At 41.8% G+C, this 13944-nt stretch overlaps 1 protein-coding gene across 1 annotated transcript in view; it reads left to right on the top strand.

Moving 5' to 3' along the window:
- The window catches only part of LOC110535495 (dihydropyrimidine dehydrogenase [NADP(+)]), a 210761-nt gene that overhangs the window by 27946 nt on the left and 168871 nt on the right, over positions 1 to 13944 (top strand). Inside the window, exon 3 of the mRNA XM_036935201.2 lies at positions 6927 to 7009. Coding sequence (XP_036791096.1) covers positions 6927 to 7009 — 83 coding nt within the window. The remainder of the gene's footprint in view (positions 1 to 6926; positions 7010 to 13944) is intronic.

Here is a 13944-nt window from a genome sequence, read left to right as displayed (position 1 = left end):
ATGGTCGCTGCCCATATTATTGCAAAGTGCCGAAAATACACGAGAGTTCAGGGGCCTTGCTTTAACAAAGTTGACCATTTTCGTTGTAGTGTCCAAAACGTTGTTCAAGCTGTCAGGAATTCCCTTGGCAGCAAGAGCCTCTCGGTGGATGCTGCAGTGTATCCAAGTGGCGTCGGGAGCAACTGCTTGCACGAACATTACCACTCCACCATGTCTTCCTGTCATAGCTTTTACTCCATCAGTACAGATACCAACACATCTTGACCACCAAAGTCCATTTGATGTCACAAAGCTGTCCAGTACTTTAAAAATATCCTCTCATGTTGTCCTGGTTTCCAGTGGTTTGCAGAAGAGGACGTTTTCCTTAATTGACCCCCCCCCCCCCAATAAACGTAATGGACGTATACCAGGAGCTGTACCAGGCACGCCATGTCTGTTGACTCATCCAGCTGTAATGCATAGAATTCACTGGCTTGTATGCAAAGCAGTAATTGTTTCAAAACTTATCCTGTCAGGTCACTGATGCATCGTGAAACAGTGTTGTTTGATGGAGGCATTATCTGTATAGTTCTTTTGGGCCTTTTCCCTCAGCAATGTCCCAGCCCTATCCGTGGCAGCAGGAAGAATTAAGTCCTCCACAATAGTATGGGGCTTGCCTGATGTAGCCACTTAGTAGCTCACCATATAAGACGCTTCTAGCCCCTTCTTATTAATACGATCTGTTGCTTATATACATGTCTGAATTCTCGCTCAAAAACTCCTGTGGCTTATTTTTCAAATTGGCATGTTTTGTTTCTAAATGTCTACGCAAGAGTGAAGGTTTCATTGAGTTGTGAGATAGTACCTTTGCACATATAACACACAGTGGCTGAGGAAAGGCACTACTCCCATTATAAGTGAACCCCAAATCAATGTAGTTCTCATCATATTTGCGCCTCTTCAATGGTCCAATGTCCCTGTCTGTTTGGTGCTTTCCCGGGTCATGGGGCAGTAGATCTTTGGCTGCATCAGATTCACAACTGTCAGTGTCCATGTTAGCTGGGCTAGCAACAAATTTAGAATTTCTGACGCTAGCATTGGATGTGCTCGTGAAAGCAGAGCAACTTGTGTCGTCGACTGGTGCAGGTGTAGTACTGCTGGTAGTAGCAGTACTACCAGTAGAGCTGGTATGTGTCTCAATGGACACAGTTCTTACTTTCTTTTAACTATTTATCCATTTTCGAGCAAACGGAATGAGCAGCAGCTACGTTTGGCTACATACGGACTGTTAGTGGAATTCCCGTGAGAAGGTAACGAACGATTAATGTGATTGGATGTTATTTATTTGACTAGGCTACCTGTATTTGACATTGTGTTGTTATTTCGCTGAACTCTAGATGGTTTAATTTAATTTTGGCAGTGAAATGAGGTTACTCAGGTGAGGAAAAAACCTCACCCAAAATGTGAAAAAAAATATATGTAGATATTATTTTTATTTTTTAAATGTGAATCACATTTTAATTTGGCCTACCCCTGACGGCATTGCGCGTACCTCCCCTATATGACTGTTAAAGCCTCGCTACTGTATATAGCCTCGCTACTGTTATTTTTCACTGTCTTTTTACTGTTATTTTTATTTCTTTACTTACCTATTGTTCACCTAATACCTTTTTTGCACTATTGGTTAGAGCCTGTAAGTAAGCATTTCACTGTAAGGTCTGTTGTATTCGGCGCACGTGACAAATAGACTTTGACTTGATGCACTTCTTCTGGCCAGAGCCCGATGGGTTCCTGGTCAAAAGCAATGCCTATACATGGAATAGGGTGTAATTTGAGACCCACCCATTATTTAGAGGTGGATCTATGAAGAGCCTTCATCCATATAGCGTCCTAATGTATAGCTAGGATATTGAGGGATGCAAGTTTATGTCAGTAAAGGGGATCTTTGAAGGGGTTCCCTACCTATTTGCGGTGTAATAGCCACCTTACTAGTCCACGGAGCGATACTGCAGGGCAGTCTTCCATGATATCTGGGCTTTAAGCACTCAAAGTCAGACCGATCCAGACTCACTACTATCTTTCTGCTTTGTGATACCAGTGAGTTAGGCAGAGAGAGAGTAAATGTGCTCTATCCTCCTATTCTCGTAATGCTCCTCTGTTCTTTCTCTGGTCTGAAGACTGCTTTGGTGCCTCTCTCTCTCTCTCTCTCTCTCACTCTCCTCTCTTCTCTCTCCTTCTCTTTTGTATCGGCCTCTTTTTCTTTCTCTTCTGTCGCTGTCTCCTCTCTCCCCACACCCCTGTCTCTCCTCCACACCTCTCTCTCTCTCTCTCTCTCTCTTTCTCTTTCTCCTCCACATCTCTCTCCCTCTCCTTCACATCTCTCTTTCTCTCTCTCTCTCCACACCCCTCTCTCTCTCTCTCTCTCCACCCCCCTCTCTCTCTCTCTCTCTCTCTCTCCACACCCCTCTCTCTCTCTATCTGCTTGAGTGTCAGAAAAGGCTTCTGGGAGGTTTATTAGGCATCTGAAGGTAATTGCTTTAATGAGACACGATGAAAGCGAAGAGGGCAAAAAAATCTACCATAAGTGAATCCTGTCTGGAATTCGTTAAATGTCTTAAATTGCCTTTCATAATCATCACTCAGTACCCCGGTCACAGTCAAGGTCCAATAAAAACAAGGAAAGAAAAAAAAACGAGCATATTTTTAAACGGTTATTTTCATTCCGATCGCAATCAAAGTCTTAAGGAAAGAAATGTAATCTTGCCTTCGTTTTATTTATATATATATATATTATTATTATTATTTTTTGTTGTTTTGTTGTGATATGCATAAATTAAAGGGTGATGGTTTATCTCAGACATTTTTCCAAACTGATAATTAAGGCTTACAGACACTGGAATAACATTTTAGAATTAAATGAAGGTTTCTGTTAGTCTGAAAGTGAAGTTGTATTTATGTACACCAACAACAAAAAAATAACACTTAAAGATACTGAGGATGTTCTGCAATACAGACTACGCATGAGGCTGTCGAACGCATTTATATTGCATTGGGAACTATACAACAATATTGATCATGTACAGTATGTAAGAATGGCTGAAATTGGAAACGCCTCTTTGTTTGAGAATTTGAAGCATTCAAGTTTTTTTCAGTGACAATGATATCCAATGTCTCACCTCTTCAGGGCTAAAGCATCATAATCATAATCAGTGGTCTTTTTTGGCCAGATGTAATCTTTAACAGCAGGTCCTCTCTGCCAGGAGATGTATTGTATTCTAATCTTTACATGTGATATAATTGTCTTCTCACACAATATTATGGATGAGACCACATTAGTGCTTTTGCCAGGTTTATTTGTCACTATTGAAGGGATTTAAATTGAGTAAAACGAGGAGCAAATGCTCCACTCCATCACATTGTGATAAAAGTAAATGGGTCATGCCTCTAATAGTTCTGCAGTGTGAAGACAGATTGTTCATTAAATGCATTGCATGTCGGGGGGAAAAAAAGGAGATTCATTTATATTAAGAAATATATGAAGATATCAAAACAAAAGAAATGGACTCCAAAATTGTTTATCGTGCTGCCTCACCTATTGTTCAGCTAATTAGTAGTTACAACTGTGTGGCGATCTCGTCGTTTTAGTTCAAATAATGTGACATGTTTTATTTTGAGAGAACAGAAGAGTATACTTCATCATTGGAGCGGAAGGATTCCACATGTGGCCCACAGATTGTTGGCGATGGCCTAATGTTGATTTTGGTGTTAGTGAGAGATTAGCTGAGATGAGAGCTGAACATGACATTTTTCGACTTTTTGCGAGTGGAAATTCATCACTCATTTATCCTTTACAGATAAATCTATAAGACAGTCTCTGGTAAATGTGGACACATATTTACTGGAGCATATTTTCCATCATCACTTTAGTGATTTAATCCCTGATCTCTTCATCCTCTCAGTCCCTGGTAAGACATGCACCAGCATGGGGTGATCGACAGGGGGCACTGGGATGGAATATTGACACAGTGGACTGAGTTAAAGTGTGTGTGTGCGCGTGTGTGTGTGTCTTGGCTGGGTTAAAGCAGGTCATTGTGTTGTGAGCAGAGTGGAGCCAGTGAGTCAGATACTGTGTAAACGACTGGTTCGTTATCTCTGACTACCTCTGGATAATTACACGACACTGATCAACCTAGACATTGATTCTCTCTGCCTGATCAAATGTCAGCAGGCTGCAGCACCACATTAGGGTGGAGCACACTTTGTGTGTGTGTGTGTGCGCGTGCATGTGTGTGTGTGAGAGAGACCGAGAGAGAGAGAGAGAACACAAAGAGGTGTGTGTGTGTTAGTCGGGGAGCTGTAGAGTGGTATGTATGGGGGTGGTTGTGATCGATGGGCTTTATCAGTTGAAACACACAGACCCCCCTGGTAATCCCAGCAGTGGCCCTCTCTCCCTCCCCACTTCCATCGTAGGATTAACCAGCAGATACATGGAGTATTACAACACAAGCACTACCCTGCCTAAGCCGTTCCTACCGAGGGGTGGGGGAGATTAAATGAATTATGTTAAGATTTGATGTTAATAGAAGCTCCTTGTAATTCTCTTCTCTCTTCCCTCCAAGGACCTTTTCATTCTTCTGAATGTATAATAGAACACTAAGCTTATGGCGTAAATACATTGGCCGTGACATAATTGGAATATAATATTCTCCCCTCCTAACATTTTGGAATGTGTTTTATTAGGTATATAAAGGTAGGTACTGTAGGTGTGTCTGACATTTGCATTTGAGGATTTGTTGTTTAGATAGCTCTGCCTGTGTTTTAGTGCAACTTTGAGGGGGTTGGTAGGTAGGTAGGTATGTATGTTATGGGGTTTAAAATCTTATGGTAGACATAAAGAGGGGTGGGGTCTCTCCTAATGGCCTGAGATTAATCACCGTTATCTGATATGAAAATGAATAAATCTCACAAGACAAGCTAATAGCTGTGTTCCGCTTCATATCGGAATCCCCCGAGGTCTCATAGCTAACTGGCACGTGCTGCTGCTAGAGTGGAATGAATATCTGACAAAGTTGTGGTGTGCCGTACAATATGCCAGATTCAATGCCCTTTATGTAATCCACTATTCTGCTCTTATGTTAGTAGCTTGAAGGTTAACATGAGGAAAATCAATCATTATTTCCAAAGAAGGAACGATAGCTTAACTACCCTTAATATACTCAACTCTTGTGAGTTCTTCACTCAGATCTACATTTTTTTACAGTTTCAATATTAGTACCCTCATAAAGGTATGACGTTCCGATGCGTTTGTGACACGTTCACAACACCTTTGAATGAATATGGCTTATTAATGCAGTATTCCATCCCTTGCCCAGAGGACAGATTAAAAACAATAGCTTACACAAATTGTTTTTGAAACATATCCTTGTCATTCAGACACGCTCAAACAACGCAAATAATGACACATTTCCATCTCATTTTTATTTCTTTATTGTTTGAACAACGAAATGAAAGAAAACATTCTGTTAATCCCATCGAATTATTGAAACACTTCGGTGTCGACATTACGAGAATTCAATTGGGAAAATCACTGACTTGCACTTTGGTTTTCAATCATGTAAATTAGGTGTCAATAAGAATTGAAGAGCTTTCCTGATTATTAGGTGTAAAAATGCAGGCCTTCCGTATTTCGTTTTGTGCGAAGAACATAAGCGAGTTAGCGCTTGTGAACATTACCACCACAGGGCTCACGTTGTAACCAATTCCAGTAGAATCACTTTAGGGAGATGATCATTATCTTTATGGATAAAATCCCTTCCCTTCCTCCTGGTATAGGTGTATTAGCTTCACACTTTATGGATGACGCTCGAAGATTATATCGATCTTGTAATGCAGCAATAGTTTTAATAACCAACCGAGCTACAAGTCAATGGGTATTTGAATTGGATATCCTCAGGCTTTGTCTTGTAAGTAGTTTGCTGAACAAACGTAATTGCTGTAAACGGCCATGCCATCATCCAACCATTTGTACATAACTGATATACAAAATAAACATCACTCCATTTACGTAGTAAGGGCTGTCGCTCATAGAGGAGTGACGATACTGTGTACAGTCATGGTGCAAATCAGGTATACATAGACACTACACAGTATGGTGATGTTATGTCATCTAAGAGGACAATTTAGCACTGCAAGGTCTGAGGCCACCTGACTTTCTTTGCTTGTGTTGTGGTACTGAATGGCAGTGGGCAGGGTTGGAGAGTTGATTGTGTTGTTCAGAATGTGTTATTAAAGACAAACATCCGGGCCTGTATGATCCAGCTCTTGAGTATGAGTAAGGGATTAGACTCTGTGGCCTGTGGTCACTGAGTGGGGTCTGAACACACACACATATACGCACACACACACTTCTTGAGAAGGAAGGGAGGGAGGGAGGGAGATTAGGCTGAGCTGAGTGGTTATCTGGCCGGTGGCGGCAGGAGGGCAGAGGTTCCTTCCTCGCTAATCGTCAGCGTGTCAATAACGTCCAGGCTTCTCTCTCTCTCTCTCTCCTTGGCTCAGTCTGTCCCCTACCCCAGGCTCATCTCCGCTCCGGAGGGGTCCCGGGGATTTGATAGGGCCGATGCCATGACAACGGCTCACCCCGACCCCAAGAGAGAGGAGGGTGATGACGTGCGGTGGTTTAAATGATCCGCTGGACCAATAACATTGCAATGTCAGTATTTGATGATTCATTCACAACAAAGTCAGGGTTTTGGAGCTAAAGTGCAATTTGCATAAAGAATACATTTGATTCTCTTTTCCTAAAAGCTTGGTGTGCTGCGATGGTATTGAAGTGGATTAAGACAGGGTATTAGCCCTACGATCAATGAAACGCATCAGACACCAAACAGACAAACAAACAAACACTCATCCTTCTCTCTCTCTCTCTCTCTCTCTCACACACGTAGAGCTGCGTGACGCTGGAGAACAATTTTGATGACATCAAACACACAACTCTGAGCGAGCGCGGAGCACTTCGGGAAGCAATGAGGTAAGGCTTCAGCCGTCGGGTCACCATGGCAACAGTCACAGATGTGGCAACGATGCAGGGGGAGGAGGGGATTAAAAGTCATTCTTCATTATTGGACGAATGAGTTTATTGCCACCATTCAGCATTGTACTCTCTGAGGTATTAATTTGTCAGTGGGAGAAACCTCTTCCTTCAGAGGCTAAACTAGTGGCCGGTGGTTATTACACACACACACTGGTCACACATTACCCAATTTATATATATACAGTGCCTTCAGAAAGTATTGATACACCTTTACTTATTCCACATTTTGTTGTTTTACAGCCTGAATTGAACATTCATTTAAATAATTCTCACCTATCTACACACAATATCCCATAATGACAAAGTGAAAATATGCTTTTAGACATTTTTTGCTAATTTATTGAAAATGAAATATAGAAATATCTCTTACACCACCACTGAGTCAATACTTTGAAGAAGCATCTTTGGCAGTGATTACAGCTGTGAGTCTTTCTGGGTAAGTCTCTAAGAGCTTTCCACACCTGGATTGTGCAACATTTATCCATTATTCTTTTCATATTTCTTCAATCTCTGTCTAATTGGTTGGTGATCATTGGTATACAACATTTTTAGGTCTTGCCATAGATTTTCAAGTAGATTTAAGTCAAAACTGTAACTCTGGAACATTCACTGTCTTTTTGGGAAGCAACTCCATTGTAGATTTGGGGCGGCAGCGTAGCCTAGTGGTTAGAGTGTTGGACTAGTAACCAAAAGTTTGCAAGATCGAATCCCCGAGCTGACACGGTCGTTCTGCCCCTGAACTAGGCCGTCATTGAAAATAAGAATTTGTTCCTAACTGACTTGCCAAGTAAAATTAAAGATTTGGCCTTGTGTTTTAGGTTATTGTCCTGCTGAAAGGTAAATTCTTCTCCCAGTGTCTGGTGGAAAGGTTTTCGTCTAGGATTTTGCCTTCAATTGATTTTTTTATCCTGAAAAACTCCCCAGTCCATAACGATTACCGTCTTTGTGGGTAAGTCTCTAATAACATGATGCAGCCACCACTATGCTTGAAAATATGGAAAGTGCTACTCAGTAATAGGTTTTATTGGATTTCACAATTGAATTGCTTTGCCACATTTACTTAAGTGCCTTGTTGCAAACTGGATGCATGTTTTGGAATATTTTTATTCTGTATAGGGTTCCTTCTTTTCACTCTGTCAATTAGGTTTGTTTTGTGAAGTAACTACAATGTTGATCCATCCTCAATGTTCTCCTATCATTGGCCTCATGGTGAAATCCCTGAGTGGTTTCCTTCCTCTCCGGCAACTGAGTTAGGAAGAACGCCTGTGTCTTGGTAGTGACTGGGTGTAATGATACAACATCCAAAGGTAATTAATAACTCCACTATGCTCAAAAGGATTTTCAATGTTTGCTTTGTTTTTTTGTTTTTTTAATCTACCAATAGGTGCCCTTCTTTGCGAGGCATTGGAAATCCTCCCTGGTCTATGCGGTTGAATTTGTGTTTGAAACTCACTGCTCGACTGAGGGACCTTACAGATAATTGTATGTGTGGGGTATAGAGATGAGGTAGTCGTTCAAAAATCACGTTCAACACTATTATTGCACACAGAGTGAGTTGATGCAACTTATTATGTGACTTGTCAAGGACATTTTTACTCCTGGACTTATTTAGGCTTGCCATAACAAAAGGGTTGAACACATATTGACTCAAGACATTTCAGCTTTACATTGCTTATTAATTTAACTCTACTTTGTCATTATGGGGTATTGTGTAGGCCAGTGACAGAAAAATCTAACTTTTAATACATTTTAAATAAAGCGTGTAACACAACAAAATGTGGGAAAAGGGGTGTGAATACTTTCTGAAGGCGTTGTATGTATTCTAAAGTCTTATCCTATATAACTACTGCTCTACACGCCTTTTCTATTCATATAATGTCCATACTTTTTATACACACCATCGCAATCATATATATTTATATTCTGGACTTTGACATTGCTCATTCAGATGTTTCATAATTTCTTCATTTTTATTTTGGGGATTTGTGTGTTTTGTTGTTTTACTGTACTGTTGGAGCTAGAAACATAAGCATTTCGCTGCACCAGCGAAAACATTTGCTGGATATGTGTACGCGACCAATAAAATGTGATTTGATTTGATACACACAACTAACACACAGTCAATGTTTAATTTGTCCCACCAAAGCGCATATCCTGCGATTTGATATTAAAACACTTAAAGATGTCTAGCATAAAGAAAGAAACAGCCCTTTTTCAGGACCCTCATTCGTAAAAATCAAAATAACTTCACAGATCTTCATTGTAAAGGGTTTAAACACTGTTTTCCATGCTTGTTCAATGAACCATAAACAATGAATGAACATGCACCTGTGGAACAGTCGTTAAGACACTAACATCTTACAGCCGGTAGGCAATTAAGGTCACAGTTATGAAAACTTAGGACACTAAAGAAGCCTTTCTACTGACTCTGAAAAACACCAAAAGAAAGATTCCCAGGGTCCCTGCTCATTTGCGTGAATGTGCCTTAGGCATTCTGCAAAGAGGCATGAGGACTGCAGAAGTGGCCGGGGCAATAAATTGCAATGTCCGTACTGTGAGGAGCCTAAGACAGTGCTACAGGGAGACAGGACAGGCAGCTGATCATCTTCGCAGTGGCAGACCACGTGTAACGACACCTGCACAGGATCAGTACATCCGAACATCACACCTGCGGGACAGGTAGAGGATGGCAACAACAACTGCCCGAGTTACACCAGGAACGCACTATCCCGCCATCAGTGCTCAGACTGTCCACATTGGGCTGAGAGAGGCTGGACTGAGGGCTTGTCGGCCTGTTGTAAGGCAGGTCCTCATCAGACATCACCGGCAACAACGTCGCCTATGGGCACAAACCCACCGTCGCTGGACCAGACAGGACTGGCAAAAAGTGCTCTTCACTGACGAGTTGCGGTTTTGTCTCTCCAGTGGTGATGGTCGGATTCGCGTTTATCGTCGAAGTAATGAGCGTTACACTGAGGGCTGTACTCTGGAGCGGGATCGATTTGGAGGTGGAGGGTCCGTCATGGTCTGGGGCGGTGTGTCACAGCATCATCGGAGTGAGCTTGTTGTCATTGCAGGCAATCTCAACGCTGTGCGTTACAGGGAAGACATCCTCCTCCCTCACATGGTACCCTTCCTGCAGGCTCATCCTGACATGACCCTCCAGCATGACAATGCCACCAGCCATTCTGCTCTTTCTGTGAGTGATTTCCTGCAAAACAGGAATGTCAGTGTTCTGCCATGGCCAGCGAAGAGCCCGGTTCTCAATCCCATTGAGCATCTGTTGGGGGGCGGCAGGGTAGCCTAGTGGTTAGAGCGTTGGACTAGTAACCGAAAGGTTGCAAGTTCAAATCCCCGAGCTGACAAGGTACAAATCTGTCGTTCTGCCCCTGAACAGGCAGTTAACCCACTGTTCCTAGGCCGTCATTGAGAATAAGAATTTGTTCTTAACTGACTTGCTTAGTAAAATAAAGGTAAAATAAAATAAAAATAAAAAGAGGTTGAGGACTAGGGCCATTCCCCCCAGAAATGTCAGGGAACTTGCAGGTGCCTTGGTGGAAGAGTGGGGTAACATCTCACAGCAAGAACTGGCAAATATGGTGCAGTCCATGAGGAGCAGATGCACTGCAGTACTTAATGCTGGTGGCCACACCAGATACTGACTGTTACTATTGACCCCCCCCCCCCCCCCTTTGTTCAGGGACACATTATTCAATTTCTGTTAGTCACATGTCTGTGGAACTTGTTCAATTTATGTCTCAGTTGTTGAATCTTGTTATGTTCCTACAAATATTTACACGTCAAGTTTGCTGAAAATAAATGCAGTTGACAGTGAGAGGACGTTTAATTTTTGCTGAGTTTAGATTGGCTGTTGTTGCTCAGGATTGTTTGATGTGAGCTTGCAGCAATTTGTTCCAAGAATATATGTTTTATTTAAAATGCACATGGAATTCGGGGCATGCAATAAGTACATTGCTCCAGGGATGATTGAATGAAGATTTAATTTTGTCTGCTTTAGATCACTTCAGATATACATTGCTGTTTATCTGCATTCATGTTAGACAATTTAACACATTTTACATTGTAAAAAATTGGTTTACTAATGGAAGACACTTAACATGATTATTGTAACAGTGTCTGTTTTCCATGATCTAGTTAACACATAGAGACTGAGGGTTATGAATGCTGTTTTTACTTCTTGTGTGATCTATGCATTTTGATTTAATGTATGTTTCATTCCACACTGTAAAACCAAGTGTTTAGGATCTGAACACATAACTAAACACTTTTCTATAACACCTTTTTAAACTCGTCAAGGTATTTAGAATTTCAATGAAAACGTGTCAGTGTTTAGATCGTAAACACTAGAATATGTTTATTCACTGTAACAATTTTTAAACACATGAAGATGTTTATTCAGCACAAGGTGTTTAGGTTTTAAACACTAAATACTGGGGGTGTCGTTTTAACGCTGTAGGGTAAGGCTGTATTTGCATATTTCCCAGCATGCCTTTCGAGTGAATGTGATAGATTGTTAGTGATAGAAGGCCTTATGAAATGTATAATATGTGGTCATAAAGGGTTTACTTTTAATTGAAACGCATTCACGTAGACAATCACTTGTTGAAGGTTTCAGGAATAGAAGTTATTGAATGCAACAACCATGTCTTAGTTATTGTCTGGTTATCCTCAACATTGTGGTCTGAAAATCCTTGCTCATGGGCCACATGAGCAGTCGACTAACAACAACACCATATGATTGAAATTATTTCTTGAATTAAATGTCCTGTTCAATTGTGCTAAAATCACATTTTATTGGTTGCACACACATACTGTATTTAGCAGATGTTATTGCGGGTGTAGCGAAATGCTTGTCTTCGCTCCAACAGTGCAGTAATATTTAACAATACACAACAATACACATATCTAAAAGTAACAGAATGGAATTGAGAAATGTAGAAAGATTTGTCTGGAGTATAAATATGTATATGTTTTTTCCCCTCATCAATCTACACACAACACCCCCATAATGACAAAGTGAAAACAGGTTTTTAGAAATTGTTGCTAATTTATTAAATATAAAAAACGGAAATATTACATTTGGTCTCTCCAGAGATGTTCGATCAGGTTTAAGTCCGGGCTCTGGCTGGGATACTCGAGGACATTCAGAGACTTGTCCCGAAGCCACTCCTGTGTTGTCTTGGCTGTGTGCTTAGCGTTGTTGTCCTATTGGAAGGTGAACCTTCACCCCAGTCTGAGGTCCTGAGTGCTCTGTAGCAGGTTTTCATCAAGGATCTCTCTGTACTTTGCTCCGTTCATCTTTGCCTCGATCCTGACTAGTCTCCCCAGTCCCTGTCGCTGAAAAACATCCCACCACCATGCTTCACCGAAGGGATGGTGCCAGGTTTCCTCCAGACGTGACGCTTGGCATTCAGGCCAAAGAGTTCAATCTTGGTTTCGTCAGACCAGAGAATCTTGTTTCTCATGGTCTGAGAGTCTTTAGGTGCCTTTTGGCAAACTCCAAGTGGGCTGTCATGTGCCTTTTTACTGAAGAGTGGCTTCAGTCTGGCCACTTTACCATGAAGGTCTGATTGGTGGAGTGCTGCAGAGAGGGATGTCCTTCTGAAAGTTTCTCCCATCTCCACAGAGGAACTCTGGACCTCTGTCATAGTGACCATCGGGTTCTTGGTCACCTCTGACGAAGGCTCTTCTTCTCCACCAATTGCACAGTTTGGCCAGGTGGCCAGCCTAGGAAGAGTCTTGGTGGTTCCAAACATATCCCATTTAAGAATGATGTGCTCTTGGGGACCTTTTAATGCTGCAGAAATGTTTTGGTACCCTTCCCCAGATATATGCCTCGACACAGTCCTGTCTCGGAGCTCTATGGACAATTCCTTTGACCTCATTAGGGTTGCACGTTTTGGGGAATATTCCGAGGTGGAAACTTTCCGTGGCAATTAACGGGAAGAAATGGGAATTAACGGAAATATATGCAAATTAAAATGAATAGCATTTAAATGTAATGTTTTTTGTATTGGATATATTTACCATATCATATGGAGACAGAAACATAAACATTTTACCTTATCATGAGTAGACATAATTGAAAATGATTTAATTACGAATTTAACTTTAATTAAATGAGTTGACTCTTCACATGGGATGATTTCACTGAACAGCAAAAGAAAGGGAATAATGAATGATCCATCGCATCTCCCAAAAATGTTTTCAACATACACATCTGTAAAATGATAGTCTAGAAACTTTCTCTCAGGCTTCCAAGTCTTCTCCTTGGACCTCCTCAATGTCCACCTCTTGAACATCAGACTCTGAGGCCTCATCTTCACTGTCACTTTCCAACCTTGTTGAGGATGGCCTGTTGGCAGCCTCAAATTTGTCCGCATGGCCACCAATTTTTCAAGCCTTATATTGGTCAGCCTGTTGCGTGCTTTGGTGTGTGTGTTCCCAAACAAGGACCACCTGTACTGACCTCGTCTTCTGGTTTCTAGTGGGGGGAACAGGCCGTGGCTGGGGTGGCTGAGGTTCTTGATTATTTTCTTGGCCTTCCTGTGACACTGGGTGCTGTAGATGTTGTGCACCCCCCTCTGGAGATCCCTGCAGTTGCGGACGGTTCAGTTGCCGTACCAGGTGGTGATATAGCCCAACAGGATGCTCTCCATGGTAAAAAGTTTGAGGGTTTTGGGGGGCCAAGCAAAATCTCTTCGGCGTCCTGAGGTTGAAGAGGCGCTGTTGCACCTTCTTCACCATGCTGTCTATGTGGGTGGACCATTTCAGATTGTCAGTCATGTGTACGCAGAGGAACTCAAAGCTTTCCACCTTCTTCACTGCGGCTCCGTTGATGGGGAATGGGG

Source organism: Oncorhynchus mykiss, chromosome 11, assembly GCF_057628025.1.
Source record: "Oncorhynchus mykiss isolate SJ-2025 chromosome 11, ASM5762802v1, whole genome shotgun sequence".
In the NCBI taxonomy this organism is placed as follows: Eukaryota; Metazoa; Chordata; class Actinopteri; order Salmoniformes; family Salmonidae; genus Oncorhynchus; species Oncorhynchus mykiss.
Note: the sequence above shows the minus strand (reverse complement) of the source record. Positions and strands in the feature narration are given on the sequence as shown.